The sequence below is a fragment of the Crocodylus porosus genome, unplaced genomic scaffold (assembly GCF_001723895.1).
Source record: "Crocodylus porosus isolate Cpor-Errol unplaced genomic scaffold, CroPor_comp1, whole genome shotgun sequence".
In the NCBI taxonomy this organism is placed as follows: Eukaryota; Metazoa; Chordata; order Crocodylia; family Crocodylidae; genus Crocodylus; species Crocodylus porosus.
Window position 1 is genome coordinate 1,047,048 of NW_017728949.1, and position 22,490 is coordinate 1,069,537.

Here is a 22,490-nt window from a genome sequence, read left to right on the forward strand (position 1 = left end):
TTGACTGTGTATATGTCGACACCACAGTCCCCCAGTTTTTTAACGAGAATGGGGTGAGAGACGGAGTCAAAGGCCTTCTGAAAGTCCAGAAAGACTATGTCCACTGCTACCCCTGCATCTAAGGATTTGGTGACTTGGTCGTAGAAGGCCACCAGGTTGGTCTGACAGGACCTGCCTCTGATGAACCCGTGTTGGTTGCCCCTAAACATAATCTCCCCTGCTGGCCTCTTATGAACATACACCAGGATAATTCTCTCAAAAAGCTTACCCAGAACAGAGGTAAGACTAACTGACCTATAGTTTCCTGGGTCCTCCTTCCTCCCTTCTTTAAAAATGGGAACCACGCTGGCCCACTTTCAGTTCTCTGGCACCATGCCAGAGCACCACAAGTGCTCATAAAGGCATGCCAGGGGTCCTGCAATGACCTCAGCTAATTCCCTCAGCACCCTGGGGTGTCAATGGTCTCTCTCACCTCCAAGAAGAATGCACAGCAGAGGTCTTTATTTTTGCAACTACCATTATATTGCTGGCTGGAACAGAAATTATTTAACAGTTGCTTAGACAGCAGTAGAGGCAAGCTACATCTTTATATAAGTGACTGGAAGCTCATATGTGAGTAAAGGGAAGGAGACTTGTAGTTAAGGCCCTGGACTGGAAACCAGTGGACTGATGTTTTAAAGACTGCCTTTGTCTTTGACTTGCTGCTGGCAGTGGCAGTGATCCCTCACAGTTGAAGATGATCACTCCCATGGGTCAAGTAAAGGGTTGTAGATGAGTGTGGTGATGGCCAATCCTAGAGCTGCAGACTGTCTGGCATGTGCCACAGGTTGTGGTTTAAAGGGGGAATTGAACTTTGTCTCTGGCCCCCGTGTGTCCTTTGTCCTTAGCTGAGTTGAGAGTATAGCAATTGTTTTGCTGAGCGCACATCAGGCATGCACATACAATGCCATCCACCACAGATGATGTTGAATAATCAGTGTTTCTATACTGGTGGTGTTAGCATTTGTGTAGCGATCCTCCCACTTTATGCTAAAGATCTGCCAGAGGTAGCGCTGGTGAGGGTGTTCCAGGCTTTTCAGGTGGTCCCTGTAGGTCACCCAAACTTCACAGCCTTAGCGAAGAGTTGGGATGGCTGTAGCCTTATGTAATAGGAGTTTTGTTTGAGTCCTAATGTCATGATCACTGACCGTGTGATGATACAGTCTTCCAAAGGCAGAACTGGCACATCGAATCCTATGGATTTCCTTGTTGGTGTTGGCTTTCTTTGAGAGAGGACTGCAGAGGTATGCAAAATACCAATATTCAGCATTCTCCAGCTCCTGTCCATCGGTGAGGATCTTTGCCAGGAGAGTTAATTGACCCAGAGCAGGCTGGTGAAGCAGCTTTATCATTCCAGTTGTTATATGACATTGGACAAAGCCATCTAACCTCAGTGACTTTTCTCACTATCTTCATAAGATACCAAGTTCATTAACATTTGCAGTATGCTTTGAGAGTCCCAGGTGCACAGTGTTATGTATGTCCAGAGTAATCCGAGTGCATTTCCAGAGTATATAACTGGGTCATAGTGGAGTTCTATGGGATTATAGCATGTGGTAGCATGCTACTATTATGCTAGTTTGCTATTTACTGGTCTTATACCTAGCATTATGTCTATAATCAAAAATGACTTGTAAAATTACTTCTGGGTGCTGATATGATTTCCTTTTATCGGGGCATTTAGATGCAAAAAAAAAAAAAAAAAAAATATTTATTTGCCACTATCAGAAAAGCAGAAAAGAATTTCACAGCATTGAGTGTCACTTAGCTGCAGATAGAAAATGTCACACCATATGGATAGACTACTTAGATCCACTTCAAACCCAGCTGACCAGCCCTGGTATTAAAATGCCTGGAAGGAATTCCTCTGCCTTTCCACAGTGGGAAATCTATCTTCTGTCTATGTTATAAGTCTCCTTTATTTTTTAAAAAAAGATTATTTTAAGTCTTACATCCACCAACTCTTAGCCAATGATACATTAGAGAGCCAGGCGCCTAAAATGCAGGCAACTGCTTATATCTCAAATCTTGTAACTTGTGCAAAGAGAGGAAAAAAAGAACACATCCTGTTTCCTCTTTCTCTGTCTGTGTGAAAGCTTGAAATAACATTTTGCAAGGCAGATTTTGAAAGCCCTTTGTGGTTTAGGATATCAGCATAACCCCCATGTGACCTTGCATTCAACCTCGTGCATGCCTTCAAAGCAAGTCAAATGCTATGCATCACAAAATGAATGCGACAGTCTTGTTGCATTTACATTTTGAGTGGAAAGGAATTGTCCGAACTTAAATACGGACTCCAGATATTTCACTGTTATCAAGAGCTACATGCTACTTTGTATTTCTAATTGAACTTCTTCCTTGTCACCATTTAAGAAGTCTACAAAACCCACTTTCAGAAAAGAAGTCGATACCTTGGTTTGGGCACATTTAACCCAGAAGCTTCAGCTTTTTCACAGAATTATAAGGAGATCATCTGCTTATTCTGACTGGCAAGTTTGTGTAACATGGTCCTGCATGCTCTGACATGAAGTTGCTTCTCTAAAATAAACTGCTTCCAGTCCATCATTCTGTAGCCTCCTGCAGGGCAACAAAGCTTATTCTACCAGCCACATGTTTTAGTTAGTGGGTTAGAAAAAGGTATTTAATTTAACTCGGTTTTCATCATTTGGCAATGTGGTTTCATTCTGATCAGGCTGTCTGGTGGGCTGCTGTCTTCCCTAGAAGTACTGGGATTCCCAGCCCAGTGGGCAATCCTGGACACCCCCCCCCCCCCAAGCTGTAAACTCAGGCTGAGTCGATGGGGAAAACGAGGTCGTCTTCCATCAGACCCCTTGTACCTGCCTTCACTCCATGCTTCCTATTAAAATCTCATTCAAGGCAGTCCTGGCCAAAAGTTATTTATCTAATAGTGGTTGGATGCAGATTTTTGTGAGATTACAAGTTTGCAACAGAATATAAATGGCAGGAGTGGATCACTTCTGAGCATGCTCAGAAAGACGGGTAGCATTACAGGAATGGAGCAGAACCTAAAATCTGCACAAGAGGCCCGAAATGCCTCTTGTCCAGCTGACTAACTGTGTAAGTGCTACATACCCACCTAGAAGGTGTTCAAGATGTCAGTGAGTCCAGTATAGTACTTGCATGTCCTAGCAAGTGAGAACTGCACACCTAGAAATGAAAGTTGGTGACAAAACATCATGAATTGTCATGAGTTTTTGCATGTGTTCTGACTGCAAGGAAGCTGTTAATTGTTGCAGTGAATATGACCCGTTTTTCCTAACAGAAATTACTCTAAGCCAGAAGGTCTAATATCTTTGCCTCTTGAGGGTGATAGAGACACCCCACATAATCAGAGGTACAATGGTCTATCCCTGCACCTCCCTGCCAAGATTTCCTCTTAAATCTACAGAGCTACTACTAGTGATGGGTGTAAGCCCTAGCATGCCATTTATAACCTTTCTAAACTTTCTATGAGAATATCCAGCATTTTAACAGTGAATGTTAATCTATGTTAATGCCCCATCCCTTTCCAAATCTCATTAAGTTTTTTTTTTACCTCAGTGACATCCTGCAGCTATTATCTAATTACATGCTGTTTGAAAAAGTATTTTAATCAATTTTGAATTTCCAGCATTTCAATTACATTAATATTTGGGTCTCCTTGTTCTTGGAACAGAACAGAAGTTCCCGGTCTCCCTTCCTGAGACTATTTTTATTATTGATGTGCCTTCTCTTCTCTCTGTCTTTTAAGATCTTCTTTCTGAGGTAGGTAATCTGTCATAAGGGCATAAGAATTGCCATTTACTGAGTGAGACCATAGGTCTGCCTTGCCCAGTATCCTGTGCCACACAGTGGCAGAACGTGGATGCAGAAAGGGAGAGTGAACAGGGTATGACCAGGGTTTTTTTTGTTTGTTTTTTTTACTGTTCCTCTCCCACTTGCAGCCTCCAGAATTTAAGGAAGCTGTGATTCAGAGGCTGTGCCCCTAACTTGGATCTTCAATAGTTGTTAATGCACCTTTCCTCAAGGGATCTGTCGAATCCCTTTCTGAATCTGGTTAAACTGTCAGTGCCCACAACATTGTATGGCGATGATTTCCACAATTTAATTGCACACTGTCTGAGAGAATTTCCTTTTTGTTAATGTTAAACTTGCAAGCTACTAGTTTTATTTTATGACCCTAGTTCTTATATTGTGAGAGACTGGTAAATAATAAATCCCCATTTACTTTGTCTTCACTATTTAGTAGTTTGTAAACTCTTTATCTAGTCTCCCCTTGACTGTCTGTCTTGTAAAGTGAATGGGCCCACCCTCGTTAGTCTTGTCTTTTATATGTCTTTACATGCGTTCCTTTACCTGCCCCTAAACTTTCCTGTCGCCTTTCTCTGAATAGCCTCCATTGCTGCACACAGTATTCAGAGGAGGCTACAGCACTGATTTATTCAAGGTGTTTCAATATTGATTCTATATTTTCCATCCCTTCCCTTATGCTTCCTAACATCTTGTTAGCAGCTACACACTGGTCTTTGCTGAGCTGTCTGTAGCGATGACCAGGTCTCTCCCTCGAACTGGTGTATCTTGTCCAGTGAGTATTGTTTTAAGTGTTCCTTGTTCTGTGCATTGGTTTGCAAACTGGAGGCCCAGGGTTTCCTTTACAGGCTTCTGAGATACTTGGAGATCTTTTGGCTTGCTTGGGTTCTTTGGCCATTTGCTGTACAAAATCCACCTTCACTTTCCTGACTCCTCATGAACACAATTTCTGCTTTGGTTTATTTAACTGGGTTTAGTTTTCAAAGCAGAAGTGTTTATATCTGGTTTGAAGAACTTCCCACCCTTGCCGTTTAACAGCCTGGTTTACTCCTTGACTTTCTGGTTCTCTTTCAGCAATAAGACTGCTTGGGTAGCATCCATGCCCCATTTTATAATTTAACTCCTTTTTTGTTATTGTTGTCTTTAGGCCTTTTTGACTGGCTTCCCCACTATCTTGATATTTCCCTTCCTTGAGTTCAGTGCTTCTGTCACTTGCTGGAATGTTGGCCTAATTAGTATCATAAATTGCTTCTACAAACTTCGTCCCTTGATGCCATTTGATTAGCTTCTGTGCAAGTAATTATAATTGTTAGGTTTTGCTGTCTCTTTGATCTTTCTCAGCCTTGTTTGCTCAATATCCTTTCCTTTATGTGGAGACCAGAAGGATCAGCTTATTAATGTGTATGTTCTCATGTATAGAAGTCAGATGCATACATATACAGCTCCTCTCAAAATGTTTGTATTGCTAGGTTCTGTGGCAAATACCTCACTGTTCCCCAGTTTGGTTGGCTTCATGCATCTTTCCTGTAATATTTATAACCAGGTATTACAGTATCCCATTTCTCCATGACTTGTAATGTCTTTTACATCGAGTCACTGCAAGACAGTCTAATTCACATATGCTTGCTATTAAGCTTCACGTTTTTGTGCCATTTTTTACCATGTGCATGTTTTTAGTTGACATACTGGTTTGCGATTCTGCTCTTTTCAGAGAAATTTCCTCCGATCTTTCCTCATTCCTGCTGTTTCAGTCATTTTGCTTCCTGCCATTTATTGGAGACACCACAACTACCTTGCCATTACCTGCATTGTTGAGAGGTGTGTCTGTCCAATTAGTTGTTCCTTACCTTGTACACTTGCTTAAACACACCATTGAAACTGTAATATTTCATGTCCCACAGTCAAGTTCCCCTTTAAGGTGAAATACATTCTTTCTTGATAAATTCCTCCTTCCTCACAGTATTCCCACGCAACTCATCATTAATCCCTATCTCTTCATCCATGCACTAGGTCTAAGATGGTGATTTTTATGTGCACATAGTAAAAATTTATTCTTATGGTGTTTCATATGCTCAGCAACTACCTGTTTGCCATTAGTTTCCCTAATGAGCACAAAGGCAATAGGCTAGAACAGTGGTTTTCTACTTGTGGCCATGGACCCTTGGGGGTCTGCACACTGTCTCAAGCCAGGACAAGCAAAGTTCAGCCCACAGACCCTGAGGGGCCCATGAAAGATGACTATAATCAATCAAAAGTATGTGAATGCCCACACTTACAATTCATGGGGGTTTGGACCTCCATTCAAAAATTTTTAGGGGTTCGCAAATGAAAAAAGGTTGAAAACCACTGGGCTAGAGCACAGATGAAGGGAAGTAATCTGATAAAGGCAGTGTGCATGCCATGATTGTTTGGACCAGATGAAGGAAGAAAAGTCACTGAATCCTGCAGCATTCAATGAGCCGTTAAATCCAAAGAAGCAAAAAAGAAAACCATGCGCACAACCAGCTGAGATCAGTAGCTGTCACTTGTACTGCCAAGATGTCAGGAGAAAGGCTGTTTCCATCCAACAATTCTGTTTGCAGTTATATAACAAGACTGCAGTGTTTTCACAAAACACCAAAACCTTCATCCGATTCCAGCGATAAATTTATCTTGTGGCCCTCTTGGCAACATTAGGATATGGCTGATTTTATTTCCAGCTCCTCCAAGAGAGTTTCCTTTCTGTCTTCACACTTTTGAAGGCTCAATTCATGCTCAAGTTGCAGGGACTTGCATTTCCCTCACAGCAGAGTCACAGCCAACACTCTGACATTCACAGCCTCTTTTAATAGGATAGTCTTTGTAACTGAATTATTTTTATTCCCCGAGAGGTGAAGGATGCAGAGTAGCAGCCTCCATTGTTGTTTCTCAGCTGTGTTTCCATATAGGAAAAAAAAGTGCAATGGCATTACTTCCATCAACACTCAAGTGAAACCTTGGTTTGGCATTCAGCCAAATCTGCCATCATCAGCCATGCTAAGAGCTAACAGCTAGTACTGATCTTACAAATGTGGAGAAGACTTGCACTATCTGTATTTGTAGGCATTTGTGGAGAGAGTGTTAATAAGGGTGGCCCCTCGTTCAGGTATCATTGTACATAGATCACTGGTGTGGGTGAGGGGTGAAACAGTCCAAGACACCTCTAGAGGAGTTGGGAAACCTGGAGGCTGGTACCATGGAGCAAACTGCTTACAGATCTATCATTAGTAATGTCAACCTTGTCATGGTTGTGAAATGTGATGCGTCTCCTGCTGTCTGGTCCCTGGGGGTACACTTTTGCTGTAAGCATAATCTGGTTGTCCCTGGGAGTGGCAGGAATAGAAAATGTCGCAGACGGGCTGAAAAACAGAGAGTGGGTCCGAATGTCTTCTGTATAAACACAAAGTATGGGTTCAGGCTGTTAGTGTACAGGAGAGGCTAGCTTTGAAGTCACTAAAGTACTAGGATTGAATAATTAGATGCGATACATTTGAGTCCATTGACTTTGCTTGATCTGGGTGAAGTAACTAAATGAAGCTGTAGCATTCACACTGAATATTTGAGCCCCATGTGAGTAAGCCCTGTCCTCTTTCACTCTCCAAAGATGAAAGAAAATCCTGTGGCAAATGCCTGACACTGGGAGTTGGGAGATCCAAGTTCAGTTTTTGGCTCTGCTGTCGATCTGTGAGACTCATGCAAGGCACTTACGTTCTCTGTGTGATGCCTGTTCCTCCAGCTGGAGAATGGAGATAGTTATCTGTTCCCTAGGGGTACCGGTCATGCTTAATTCAATTATGATTATAAAACACTTTCAGGCCTTCAGCTGGTACTACAAAAGTTCAAGGTCACTTCAGTGATAAGCATGGCTATTACTAAAAATTGTTCAAAAGCCAGGTGATTTTAAAAACAAACAAACAATGAACACATGCAGAAACCTACCTTGTTAAAATGTTGACAATATTTAAGAGCTGAAACAAGAATGTACAAGGGAGACTTGGATAGGATCAGAGCTTAGGTGTGTGTGTTACCACGGCTATCTGTTTCTGGACTCTAAATTTGGGCTTTACTAATGTGAGTGCTCTTCCACCTGCATTACATCTTAATGAAGGCTTTCTGTATGTGAATTATTAATAGAGTAGGTTGAGAGGAAATGTATTGTCAGGGGGTTAAATTATGCTTTTCTATAGGAAGGGCCAGCTAATTCTTTAGCCAGAGAATGACTATGGAAGTGAAGCTTATCACTGATATGAGTAACATCTATCCCACCTCATTCTGACCTGCAAAACACCAGCCACCCCAGGCAGCATATTTGCTATTTGTTGTGCTAACCTCTGGGATGCACTGTGTCCATTTACGGGCACTAAAATTTTACAGATGATCTCTGCTCCAGGCTTCCTTTGACAGAAGCTGCTGCAGAGGCCTGGGGAGAGGACCCTTGACTTTCCCTCATGGCCCAGAATGCTGTTTGCATCAGCCAATAACTTCCCTGTTGATAAAATCATGTTGTACCGGTGGGCTTTGGAAGATGCTTTAATTGGGTTTCTTGGCTAAGCCAGGCATCTGTTTTCTCCTCTTTCAATCTTTGAATAAACCATCTTATCGCAGGGTTGCCAGTATCTGTCATCTCCCCTTTATGCCATTGCAATAACAGGTATGATATTGTTGTGATTGATCGAATGAAAGCTAGGCTGATGTGTCTTTCAGCCTCTTACTTAGTGTTTCCTAAGCATTGGCAAAATCTCAGTACTCTGGCACACTGACCTATTCATGCTGCTTCGGGGGATGCTCAGAGTGGCTTTGCCTAGCACAGAGGCTGGGAGTGGGGTTTGCAATCCCTTTTTGGATTCCAGAAAGGCAGTTCTCTCCCTGAACACTATCCACACCCTTCTCCCCAAATACACCTCCACGGAAAGCCTGCAGCCTCATCTGACGCCAACAAAAGTATTTGAGATTAAACGACCTTGAGCATGAGGTGGCAGTGATGTGGAAGCGTTTGTATGCGATCAGTTGGAAATGGTGGGCCCCTTATTTAGTGGGGAGCTGTTAGGAGGAGCAAAGCAGCCCAGGTCATCCTAAGATGAAGGGAAAAATCTACTGGACTGCACCAGGCAAGAGCTGCTTATACTTTCCCTTGAGTGCAATGTGTTTTTTAATATCTGTCAGTAAAGGAGAACACTGCATTATCTAAACAACTACTAGGCAAATAGATTGAGAGAAGTAACATTATCCTCATTTTATAGACGGCACAAGAGGGTCTAGCCTCTTGCCTGAAGTCGCATGGGAAGCCCAGGAGGGCTGAGAATAGATCACAGGTCAGGTGTCAGCCCTTCTTTTTCCCCACTGAGAGGCAGACTAAAAAGATTGCCCCTGCCCCATACATGGTGGCTTACCTCTGTGACAAGAGGGTCAGTGTAGTTGGAGACCAAGGAGCTGGGAAGCTACCAGTAGCCTATCCACATCCTATTGCTTTGAGGGATATTGGAAAGGAGAAAGGGAAGTCATTAGCACTGATCCATTTTACAAATGCTTCATGTTAAATCTGCCTTCCAGGCATACAGTGACAAGAATGTGATTGGAACCTCTGATAGGCTTTTCCATATATACTGCTAGTTCTGTTAAGACGTGATAAAAATAGCAAACTAAGTAGGGATTTTAGCTGCAACTCACCAAGGCCAGAGTAAATAAGTATTAAATACCTGGAAGAACATGAGGGCCTTGTATGGTGCCTCCAGCTGTCCTGCCACTACCCCAAAATTGAATCACTCTATCTTTTTAAAAAGTGATTTACGTGTTTACCACCTGGGTGCTTGTTAATACACGTGATTCATAGGAGAATGCTTTGGCATGTGCCCTAGGGGCAGCCTCTTTGCACAGGCTTGGGGAAGCAAAGTGGCTAGTAGTCTACAGCAGTGAAAAATCCCAGGAAGAGCTCTCTCAATCTAGCAGACAGAGGAGAATGGGGATGAACACAGTGCTGGATTGTCAGGCTCAACGAGTAGTGATCAATGGCTCAAGGTCTAGTTAGCAGCTGGTAGCAAGTGGAGTGCCCCAAGGGTCAGTCCTGGAGCTGGTTTTGTTCAATATCTTTATTAACCGTCTGGAAGATGGGATGAAGTGCACCCTCAGCAAGTTTGCAGATGACACCAAGGTGGGGGGAGCAGTAGATACACTGGAGGGTAGGGCTAGGATTCAGAGTGACCTAGACAAACTGGAGCGTTGGACCAAAAGAAATCTCATGAGGTTCAACAAGGACAAGGGCAAAGTGCTGCACTTAGGATGGAACAATCCCATGCACCATGGGGGCTGACTGGTTAAGGAGCAGCTCTGCAGAAAAGGACCTGGGGGTTACAATGGACAATAAGCTGGATATAACTCAGCAGTGTGTTCTTGTTGCCAAGAAGGCCTCGGCATACGGGGCTTCATTAGTAGAAGTGTTGCCAGAAAATCAGGGGAAGTAATTATTCCCCTGTTCTGCACTGGGGAGGCCACATCTGGAGAACTGTGTCCAGTTTTGGGGTGCCCCATTACAGAAAGGATGTGGACAAATTGGAGAGCCCAGCAGAGAGCAACAAAAATGGTTAGGGGGCTGCAGCACATGACTTAGGTGGAAAGGCTGAAGGAACTGGGTTTATTTTAAGTCTGCAGAAGAAAAGACTGAGTGGGGATTTGATAGCAACCTTCAACTGCCAGAAGCTGAACTGAGGGGGGGAGGGACCCTGAGAGTGGAGTTTAATTTTGACAGCAATCATCTCAAGTTGCAGCAAGGGAAGTTTAGGTTGGATATTAAGATAAACTTTCTCACTAGGAGGGTGGTGAAGCACTGGAACAGGTTACCTAGAGAGGTGGTGCAATCTCTATCCTTTGAAATTAAGGCCCAGCTTGACAAAGCCCTGACTGGAATAATGTAGTTGGGGACGGTCCTGCTCTGGGCAGGGGGTTGAACTAGCTGACTGCCAGAGGTTCTTTCCAACCTTCATTTTCTATGATTCTATAAAAGTTATAGCAAGATCTAATGGCTGGAAGCTGAACTCAGGTACACTTGATGCAGACATGTGAGAACAGGGTGGTGCACACATGCGTGTGTGTTAAGGGAGGGTTAGTAACCATTGGGACAACTTGAGCAAGGAGTAGCCTGAGTCCTGTGCCCAAGAAGGCTTTATGTAAGGAGTTCATGCGATTGTGGAAGGTGCCGGGAGTCAAGTTGGATTCCTACATGAAGAGCTCTCTTGCCTATGATGTGCAAGAGGTCAGACCCGATGACCACAATGATCCCTTCTGGCCTTACAGATCTCAGCCTGAAAGAATACATTTGCAGCGACCTGTCACAGAAGGGATCGTTGGATTGTAACTCCATTATTGACCATGCCTGGCAAGGCGGGCACGTGTGTCCATGGGTGAAAGGGGGATTCCCAACCAGTCAGCTGAGTCGCTTGAGATTCATGTCCCTATTGACTTTTTTTTATATGCTTGTTAGTTTTCCCACTAGGAGAGGATGCACAGTGCTTCCAGGAAAGTGCGCTGCAGCTCACCCATTGCTTGCCTGCAGTTCATTTTCACACCCCCTCCCAGTCGGCTGAGCCTATTCTCTAGTGCCAGGAGGCAAACAGATGGACCTGACTGTTTTCAGGCTCTGTATACAGAGGAGGCTTTTGAAGTCTTGCTAATCAATTGGGAAATTCTCCTAACTTGGGACTAGAAGAGTGATTTAGAGAAGCTGTTATTCTTCTGATTCGATGGATGTCTCAGGGCCAGGTCCCATTTCCCCCTTTCAGATGACATCTGAATTATTGCAAGCATCCCTCCAGCTTCGGCACATTCATGCCAAGCCCACATAGGGCATGGTGGTCTCTTGTGCAGATAGCAGCCCTGAGGCATAATGGAGGCCTCAGAACTGACAATGCAAAGAGAGTGGGGAGGGGCAGGAAGGAGGGAACTGAGGCCCCTGGGCTACCCGGAGGAGTATCCCTGGAGATGCAGCTTATCATAGAATTAGCAGCAAATCTAAAGCTACCAGGACAAAGTTCTGGTTTTGGTGAAATGGGCCAAGGCAGCCAAAGTGAGAAAGAGATTAAAGTCCTGTCAGGTTGTTCTGACTCTGGGCCTCAAGCTCAAAGTACTGAAGAGATGAGAGGTAGCCATTACTAGTGTCTGTATTTGTAAACTCGAAGAAAACTTCTGTTTAGTACCATCAGGTATGATCTCTGAAAACCCATACTATTTAACCTACAGGTTCTTAAAACGGTGTTTAAATATGGTCCTCTTGGGCTGTGGCTAAGTCTTTGAACCACTATCATATCTCACTTGCTTTTGAAGTGAGATATGATGGTGGTTCTTGCTCCTTGTAGTTGCATGGAGGGTATCGCAGTAACTCTGCACCATTTCATTGGTATGGACTATGGGGTTTGTTGCCTTCCTCTGTGGTGTGGTGGGGCATGGCCCTCTACCTGGGATCTCTTGAGCTTTTACCGAAACAGGAAGTTGGCTGCTGTAGTCCCCCAGCATTACCTGTGTCAGATTACGGTGTTATGTCATGTGTTGTGTCAAGAGTTGATGGCAGTTTTACTAAGAGGTTAGGTTATAGGATGGTTTGGTTAGGGATGATCCTGCCTCAAGCAGGGGATTGAACTAAATGACCTCTGAAGGTTCCTTCCAGCCCTACATCTCTCTGATTTCTCCAAAACCACAACTCAAAGCTTTCTTACAGATATAAATATGGGATTCCAGGGGTCAGAAGCATCTTTGCTCTCTTTCAACCATAATTTGAAGCATTGTGGAGGATTGGAATGGCATGGGGTAGATTATAGACGCAGTAGATAAAACTAGAGGCAATCCACAGCTATTTATTGCACATTGTGCTGATGTGAAAGAACAAAGCTTCACCCAGATCTTCCTCAGCAATGTGGATGAATGCAGGCACTGATGAATACAGAAGCCTCCAGAGCAGGTGCACTAAATGCCATAATCCATTCAGTGAGGAAGCAAACTCCTCTGTGACACCCAAAAGGCAGCAATGTAGGTCTCAGTTCATGCTTTTAGAAAGCTTTGCAGAATCAATAACTCCTCCTCCTCTGCAACACCCTTCTCCCAGAGGCTAGGTCCAAGTAACGCTGCTCAACAATCAACAAAGTTTCTCCCTTTGGGATATAGTTGGAATCTTCCTCCTGCTTTCAAAGAAATAGATTTTGCTGCGTCTGTCCCATGGTTCAGACAGCCAGATGCAGAGGGGAGACAGGAAAGGAAAGTTAGGTTTTACCTGTGAATTTTCCATTCTCAGCAGTTTGTCAGGTTGGAGGATTGTTTGCTTCAGACTATTATTGAGCTTGGCTTTCTACCTTGAATGGTCTTTGTTGTCAATGCTGAGTTGAGAGTTTTGAATGCCTGTCTCCTCAGTCTTGTGATGATGGGCACTTCTAGTTAGAAGCTGCATTGCACCTTTTGGGCTAAGCCCTGACAGAAAATTCCAGGATGGGAACAGTCTGGGCCCTGGCCTAGAACCAGTGTCTGTGGGCCTGGCCAGCCTCCAGGCTTTGGGAAGAAGGCAGTGCCCCCCTCATTTATATTGTGGGTTGTGGAGGGGTGAAAAGATTCACAGTCCCACCTCTTTCATATAATACTTTCCATCTGAAGATCTCAAAACACTTTACAAAAATGGTCAGCACCATCATCCCCTTGTTACAAATGGGAAAGGGACTTGCCATGGTCCTCAGGCCCCTTGGTGGCAGAATTGGGAATCAAACCCAGTCTCTTGAGTGGAAGTAGAGATGGGTGATCGGGGCATGAGCCCCAGGGGCCGACTAGTAGGGCATCCAAGTGGTGGCAGGGAGTTGTGCTTGCTGTATAGAGGCTTGTATAGTGTCGTTTCATATACAATTTGGTGGCAGCTGCAAGAGGAATAACCTCAACTACTGCAGCAGCAGCATCTCCTACAGGGGAGACTTCACCTAAAGAAGACATCACCTCGCTTCTGAGCCTTCAGCCCCTTGGTGAATGCATGCCTTAGCTGGTAAGATGCTGCCTGCCCACTTCTTACTCCCGTTGCCCTGTGCTCAGCACAGCCCTCTTCCCACCACATGCTCTGCCCACCACATGCTGCGTATCTAGAAATAGCTAGCTACACCTCTGCTGTTGAGTCCCTGTCTATTGCTTTCACCAGCCCATATTATTCCTGTGTCAGTGGCTCATTTTTTGGCTTGTAAGTCATCTGATGAATGAGACTGATAGTGCTAGTGAGTGATGAGACATCTTCTCCACTATGAACTGGACTGAGATGAACTCTTCTTTTTGTAGACCTTGCATAAGCATGATGTGTTCGGTGATCTTTCTGATGTTCTTTGCAGGCTGTTTTCCAAGATCTGTTCCTTTTTCTCTATGTGAGTTTTAAAGCCGACACCCTGGTGTTCTTATGCAGACAAGTGACCAGGAAAAAAGTGTGTCATTGGAGGGGGCAGTTTCTTTAAAAATGGAACAGGCAGAAGAAAGCAGAGATCCCAGAGAGAGCTGGTGTCATCTGGGATTAGCTCCACAGAGTGCCTGGCTCTCAGATCTGTGCTGTGTTTGCAAAATTAGGCCTTTCTCTACCTTGATAAATTCAAATGAAATGGAAGTGTCTGTAGCTTGTCATTTTCCAAAGCTGCTGTGAGTTGATCTATATGGGTCTGGACTGGACACTGACAGAAGAGATAAAGCAGGGTTGAGCAGAATGTCCTGCTAACTATGTAACTACATAACCCATACTGCAAATGCTCTCCGGCAGGTAATCCAGCCAGTCTAGCTGCATTTCCTAACCCTCTTGTTTTTCTTTCGCCCTGCAGTGAGAAACGCAGTCTGCAAGTCAATGTTACCAACCCGGTCCAGTGTAGCCTGCACGGTCGGAAATGCACTGTCTCCGTGGAAACCAAGATCAACCAATCACAGCCAGACTTCACCAAGAATCGTTCAGGTTTCATCCTCTGTGTGCCAGGGAATTAGCATCACCTCCACTAAAGCAGAGAGCCTTTGAGAGAGCAGAGGAACGGAAAGGAAACAGACCAGATTTAAATTGCCCTCTGTATGACTTGAACTTTTCAAGGAGCTTAACTGGGAGATACTCAGCTGTGATTTGCAGCTGTGCACCTGAACAGATCCCTAAAGCTAGTATTATACCTAGCCCAAATTCATGAGAGGTTTCTCTTTACCACATCTGACCAGGGCTGAAAATAGCCATGCAGGTGCACCCAGCTTAGAAAACAGACCCAGATACCAGGAAACTGCTTCTGAGCTGCTGTTAGAAGCAAGCATTCATCAGTTGTTTCTCCCCTTTGCTTCCCCTCCCTCTCCCACTGTCCTGACCCTCTCCTGTGTTCTCTATCTCTGCATCTCCATTCTGCAATATCACGTAGCCTCCATTGGAGGAACCAAAGATGGGGGCTCAGGGAGGAAGCCCTGCTGTAACAGTTTAAATCTGAAAGACCAAATTGTCATAAGAGGGGAGACATGGTTGGCGAAAGAAAGGGCTGGGTTTCCTAAAGGAAGGCACAGACTCCTGATTCCTCCCACCCTCTCCCTCCCAGGCTCATGTGATTGCAAGGGTACATGTAAATGCATCTCTAAACAAAAATAATTTGCTGCTTTCCTACAAGAAGTCCATTAGCCTGTGAGGAGAGGGTTTGGTGGGAGAAAATTACCCCAGCAGTATAAAGGGGTGGGGGGTGAAATTCATGATGCAGAGAGTTTTAAGCAGCATTGGCTATAAAGAGCATAGCTGTTGCCTTCCCTGGTCGGGTGATGTGACCTGGGATCCCAGGGGGTCCCAGTCTGATCCAGTGCCTCCCCCAGAATTCTAACCTGGCCCACGTGGGTGCCCTTAGTCCCAGCAACATGGTTCAATGAGGCTTGAGGAGGATGCTGGCCAGGATCTCTGCACAGGTGGGGTAAGGAGAGGGTTCCTTTCCAGACCTGTACAAAGGCCACCTGCTATATCCAGCTGGAGATGGGGGTGGGGGCTGTTGGGTCTGAGGATACAGCAGCCTTGGGCTCCCCAGCTTTGCACTATGTAGTCACTAACTCTGGGCAATTCTGTCCAAGCACAGAAAGAAGGAAATGGGCGATAGCATACACCTGTTTTAAATGCACACTGCTCTGCTTGCAGACCTTTCTCTGGGTCTTCCTTGACACGCACATATTGGATGTTATTGGCACAAGACCTGGGAGGCCACTGTGTATCTCTGTGGCCTTTCTGTTAGCATCAAGTTTAGTTGACGATGCATAGTCTGCTTCCCTCTGGCCCACGTAACCTTGTAATTGGTACTCTGTGTGGGTTTTTGGGGGGCTGGTTTTAATACGATGCACTCTTAACCACCTCTCCCGTTTCCTCTGTGCCAGAATTATTAACAAGAACTTTTGATGTCATGTCAGCAGATTTTATATCGGGCTGCTTCTGTGGTATTTTAATGGGGGAGACAATATGTCGTCATGGGGCTATGAAGATTTATATACTAAATTCTGGCACTGCTGGTCAGGTCAGGATTTCCAGTCCTTTGCTACGCAAACCCTGCCTGGTCACCTGTACCAATGAGCCTGTTTCAGGGACTTTGAATCCCCAGCCTCAGTGTTGGTCTACAACAGGATGCATTTTCTAGTTTAGATCTGTTTGTTTTAGCAGCCAAAAAGTACCCTAAAGAGGCATTTCTCCTCCCGTTCGAGGGCATCCTGACAAATGAGCTCCACAGTGAGTACAGGGCCTCACAAAACCAATCCCTAGACAAAGGGGGAGGGAGGGAGAGGGGGAGGTGGTCATAACAGTATTTATGTCCAGTTGCTGCCAGGGAGATTCTTGAAGTTAATTAGTATCTTGTGTAGAGAAGCTACAGAGCTGTGTTTAATTGGGACAAGCTTAATCTCCCCTGGCTTGTTTGCCAGGGAGTCCCTGTGGCAAAGCCCTTCCTGTGCAGTGGGCTGCTCTGTTCTTCCCCTGCTGCACATTACACAAGTGCCGCGCTTGGCTTCTAGCCAGGACCTACCACGTGCCTTGAGAGCAGCCTGTTGTGCATGAGGAGCAGGGGCCAGGGAGGGAGCTCCCAGTGCCCACATCCCAGCGTGGCACCCACTCACTCACTCTCCTGTTTATGCTGTTCTGAGCAACAAAGAGGAATCCTGCCCTCCAGGACCATGTGGCCTTTTCCAGTCTTCCCTGGCCCTTAGGGAAGAGGCCATAATGGATGTCAGCCAATACCATTGAGAGCCCTCTGTGGCTGCTTTACCAGCACCACACACCACTGGAACAGCAAGGAGAGTGGAAGCAACTACCCAGCCAAGAAATAGCTCCTGCACGTGCCAAGTGTACACATGCAGATAGGGCACCAACAAAGAGCCTTTACCTCTTGTTTCCACTTCCTCCCCAGCTTCTGCTGCTCCTCAGTAGGAGAAGAAATGCCAATTCTCAAGGCATTTTTATAACTTGTTCTAGAAGGGAAGGTTTTATTTGTAATAATCCCTCTGAAGCAGTAGAAAGTGTCCTCCCCACTGCTGTGCCTTTTTCTATTTGCACTTCTTGCTTTTTGTTTTTATGCAACTGTCCAAGTGCCTCCAGTCTCTCTAATGTAGTAGCCAAGTTAGCGGCTTGAGTTTTTAATTAGCACTTTCATTACACTATCCCTCCAATGAAACAGTTGTACTGAATCATGGACAGCAATAAACTTGTGTTTATGGAATGTCTAATGCAACAAGGTGGCGATATTGTATGTGATGAAGCATGTGTCTTTATTAAATGAAATACATTATTTGCTCCTGCTCTGGTTTATATATTCCTGATTTCTCCCATAAATTAACTATTTCTAAATTGTATTTTGATTTTTTTTTGAGCCTGGGGCAAAAATGCAATGAACCATTTTAAGTAGTTGATATTGTAATGTATAAAAGAAAAGCCCTACTATAATGATATTGGGTTTTTGTTTACATAATTCACTGTAATTAAAGGACTATTAGTTGCACCCTGATACTGTTGGTCTCCTTTTTTCTTTATGGGGAATGATAGTAGTCACCCTGGAGATGAGCACTGGTTTTACCACAAGGACTTTCAAATTTACTTCAATAAAGAGCAAAGTTTTATGTCTGAATTTTGCTGCACATCCCTGAGTCTCCAAGACAGACTGACCTATAGTTTTGTGGAAACACTGGCCCTTGGAGACTAGAGACCAAAGTACATCTGCAGGAGGACAGGCAGCAAAGCAAGACACACTTCCCTTATGATTCAGCACTGCTTCCTCCTCCTCCTCCCCACTCTTGTGATACTTTAGCATATTCTTTACCCTTGTTTACTGCCCATACGCCATGCACATACGCCAGTGAGGGAGGCGTCCCCGCCTAGCTTTTGACAGTCCAGTCAGGAAGGCTGCACCTCTCATCTGCCTGTCATGCTAATTCAGTCTTTTGAAGGAAACTCTCTGGATTGCTGACTTCACAGCACATTGTGTGGAAGTCCAGAGCAAAATGGTGAACTTGGGGACTTTAACATGATTAAAACACTAGCACAGCTAATGTACTAAGCCCTCTTTCGTCTAGGCAAATCCAATTATTTCTCCAAGGCCATGCATCATTCATGAAAGGTGTCTTACACACGGGTTGCTGCATAAAGGAGTCAGCTACAAAAGGCTTCCATGTAATGGATGGTCAGTGCATTTTATTTAATCAACACAGTACAAAAATAAATAAAAATAAGGGGAAGGGATTAAATTACAGGCACACTGAGCTCCATGACACAGTCTGTCAGATTATAAACCACACATACTTACAAACACACTATACACATACATACAAAATGAGACAAATATAAATTAATAAGTAACAATACCCACCAGTTTGGTCAACAAAGATCTACAGAAGAGATTGCACTAAAAAAAACATACATATACATGTATAATTAGCAGTTTAAATGTACAGCTATGAAGAATTTCAAGTGAAAAAAATGGCACATTATTTTTTTCATTTGCAATCTTAACAACTGGAACAGAACTAAACTAAGAACTGTGCACAGTAAGAACTTACCAGTCCCCAGGCCTGTTAAGAAAATGCCAACTCAAAGACTGAACTATTTGTGTGTGTGCATGTATGTGTGTTGTGCATGGGTGTAATTTTTACAGCCATTTGTTGTAAGTTTTTGTTTGTTTGTTTTCTTGAAGACACAAAATGCTTCTGTTTGCATGCACGATACCACTGTAAAAGCAACGATGAAAGAATAAAGAAGGGGTTTTTTTTTTTTTTGTAGGTTAGTATTTTTGTTCTAAAAGTATTCATATAGCAGCATGTAAATTTCTTTCATTGCTTGCACACTCAAGTATATCAGTTGATCCTTTACACAATACTTATGATCAGTGCACAATGGGAACAATACATTTCACGTTGATGTAATGATACAGGAGCACTTATTTCTCTTAAACCGAACCTCTCGTGAAACTTGTCTTGAAAAAACAATAAATAAATAAAGGGGATAGAGAAGAGAAAGAAATGGCTCTCCCAGACACACAGCTGGAATCTGGTCTGTCCTCAAAACAAGTAGGACCTAATGTGTTCAGCCTGTGTTGGCAACAAGTTGAGCTTCCCAACCGCTTGCCATATGATGCTGTCCTTTTAGAACAGCAAATGTGCAATGGAGGAAGCTGAGGAGGCCATCTACAAAGACCACAGGAGACTTGATCTCCCCCTCATACATTTGCTAGCCAACTGGCTGCAAAGTGCCTTTCCAGCCCTGTGTCTGAGGAAGGGTTAGCTTATGGTCAGTGTGTGTTAATGGCTCAGATTTGGGCCTAGCCTCAGAGGCAATGCAGGCTCTCCCTACATTTGTAAATCCAGCAGTCTTGGATATTACAAAACTGGTTCGTTTCTGCTTCAAACCCCTTAAGCCTAGACCTTGAATTTCACAGCTTTCTGTTCCTTTACATTGTAAATAGTGCTTACTGCTCAAATGAGCAGCAATCTATTCTAACACTGTTAAATATAAAGCCCAGCCCCCCCACCCCCCTCCCCTGCCAGAATGCCAGCATCCTTAAGCCTAGAGTGTTGGATTTGAAGAAGCCTTTAAAGGTTTTCTAACTGGTCTTTGTCTGCAGATCTATTAATGCTACAAAAATCTAGACTTGGTTCTTCTCCACCTCTGGCTTCTCAAGAAGCTAATAAAGCCAGTGGATAAGCTTACCTACAGTCTTTAGCCCATAAAATGAATTCCCTTTTCAGCAGTACTTGAAGTGTGTTTGTATCTCGAACCAGGAAAGTTGGTCTCTTAAATGACACTTAAGGGTAAGTGAAATTAACAAGATTCAAAGCCAATCAAGGGTGCATTAATATTTCATGTTTAGCCTACAAGCCCTGGTCCCCTATGGGCCATTTGGTTGTGAGCCTTTCCTTTTGAAGGATGTTAACAACCTCCCTTTTTTTGTTTAAAGAAACATGATGTATAACTTGCTTGAGCGCCGGAGGTTGGCTGTGACAGCAGGTGCCAGGTTAGAATGCTAAACATGACAAATTCCACAAAGGCTGGCCAGTCAGACGACGGAAAGCAACTGATAGTGCCATTAAACCTCTAGTAAAGCCGACATCAATACAGACCCTACTTCTACATGAACAGAAGAATACCCACCATATTTCAACTGGACCAGGTTAGGCTGCAGACAGTCATTGTACCGACCAGCATAAAATGGTTCACCAGAACAAAATAATCTCCAGGAGCTGTCTCCCTCCAACCCCAGCTTGGCCACCTTACTGCTTGGGTACTTCAGCAAGGAGCGAGATTGCTTGAGGGCACTGCGAACTTGCCTAGGATGTTCAGCTGGCTCGTGGACGAGGAATGACGCTTCCAAGCCTGCATGAGAAACCCTTCTTCCTGCTTAACGTCAGGAGTTCCGTTTCCCTAATCTGGGAATTTTGAGCATTAAAAGGTTAAAACCCCAGGGTGGGGCCAAAGGCGCCAACAATCCCAGCTCGTCACCTGTTCCGTCGCTGGCCACTAACTATATGTTACATGCAAGAAAGTCTGTTTGGGAGACTGATGCCGATTTTTTTTTTTTTTTTTTTTAAGGTCACTGTAGTTTTTTCCCCATTGCGTGCAGCTTTGAACACCAGCCAGCTTCAAAATAGTGGAACCCACTGGGAAAAACCAAATGTTCAAGAATCCATTGGATTGCCCTGTTCATCCACTGCCATTCCCATTAGGAACGTACATGCCACGATTTCCTGCCAGTCACTGGTCCGAGCCTCCGGCTTACAACTGTATAGAATTACAGTGCGGATAATCCCTACGTGTATTGTCTCAGCAAAGCCGGCACCAACCACAAGGTCTCCCACTGCTCTGCACCTGCTCCACTTGGGTCCTCCCCAGGTTTAGCCAGCGTGGAATACAGTAAGTGGAGGTAGCAAGGCATGTCCCATGCGGCTGCAGAAACCAAATAGATCTTGGCCACTAGAGCATCATAAAAAAACATCCCCTGGGTCTGTAGAGCTTCCTGGTGACCAAAGCCCTACCAGCCTAAGTGTCTGAGGGTCAGTGCTGCTGCCTGCGGGGTCCCTGGCAGCCCCGCTGACCCGTCCAGTGTCTGCACAACCCTGATTCACGTCCCATAAACGAAAACAAAAATGTATTGTTCCCTCAGTCCCCCGGCCGCGGGCGTTCACCGGTCCAGCCCGATGAGCAGCCGGCCCTTCTCCTCCTGGCTGCACTCGTTCTTCAAGTCAGCAAACACCTGGGTGAAGTAATGCGGGTCCGCATTGATCTGCAGCATCTTGGGGCTCATGAGGTTAATGATGGAGAGGCAACGGTCCCAAAAGGCCTCCTTACAGCTCTCCACCAGGAAGGGCTTGAGGGGGTAGGAGATCTCGTTCCCCATGTAGGAGTAGGAGAGGTACAGGCAGGTCAGCAAGACGGCCTGCAGTTCATGGTCGGTGGCCACTTCTGAGGAGATGACGTCCCGGCAGAGCATGTAGAGAAAGACCACATTGGCCGGCGTGATGAAGCCCTGGTCCTGCCAGCCCTGGAGCAGCAGGGACCTGTCCACACTGCGCAGCCACAGCACGGGGTCTGTGGGCGAGAGGTGCTTGAGGCGGTAGCACCGCCGGCACAGGAACTCGCCCAAGCAGCGCAGGAGCTCACTGGTGGAGGCCTGGACGATGACCCTCTTGGGGGTGCCAGCGGGGGCGGTGCCAGGGTGCGGTGTCTTCTTGGCAGACGAGAGGGCGCTCTTGGAGCAGGAGATCTGGCCAGCAGGGGCGGGTGGCGGCGCGGGCGGGGGCTGGGCGAAGGTGGAGAGGTTGGCACAGGACAGCGACTTCTTCAGGTTCTCGTTATTGAGGTGGGTGACATTGGGCTGGTAGCTGCCGTTGGGCTGCACCTTCTTGGAGCTCTTCTTCTTGGCCGACACGGCCACGATGCGCTTCCAGGGCAGCACGGAGATGATGGAGTGGCGCTTCAGGCTCTTGTCCTTGGCGTTCTTGCTGTTCTGCACGGCTGTGTAGTGCCCCACCGTGGTGGCCGCGCCATCCTCGAACAGCGTGGCCTTCCGGTAGCTGGGCGACAGCGACAGCACCGTGCCCATGGCGCCGGCCGGGGCGGGGGGGCCGAGTCAGGCGCGTCTCACACCTGCGGCGGGGACACAAGAGCC

The 22,490-nt window shown here is 45.3% G+C and overlaps 2 protein-coding genes across 2 annotated transcripts in view; one reads left to right on the top strand and one right to left on the bottom strand.

The window, feature by feature from the left end:
- The window catches only part of MYO1D (myosin ID), a 262,183-nt gene extending 244,343 nt beyond the window's left edge, over window positions 1-17,840 (top strand). The window contains exon 22 of the mRNA XM_019554086.1: window positions 14,679-17,840. Within this exon, the coding sequence (XP_019409631.1) occupies window positions 14,679-14,835 (157 nt within the window). The 3' untranslated portion in view covers window positions 14,836-17,840. The remainder of the gene's footprint in view (window positions 1-14,678) is intronic.
- A 1,176-nt stretch (window positions 17,841-19,016) lies between these two features.
- Window positions 19,017-22,484, bottom strand: CDK5R1 (cyclin dependent kinase 5 regulatory subunit 1). The gene has a single exon (XM_019554087.1). It carries the CDS (start codon window positions 22,422-22,424, stop codon window positions 21,504-21,506), a length of 921 nt encoding a protein of 306 aa, XP_019409632.1. The 5' UTR covers window positions 22,425-22,484; the 3' UTR covers window positions 19,017-21,503.
- Between the last annotated feature and the right edge of the window lie 6 nt (window positions 22,485-22,490).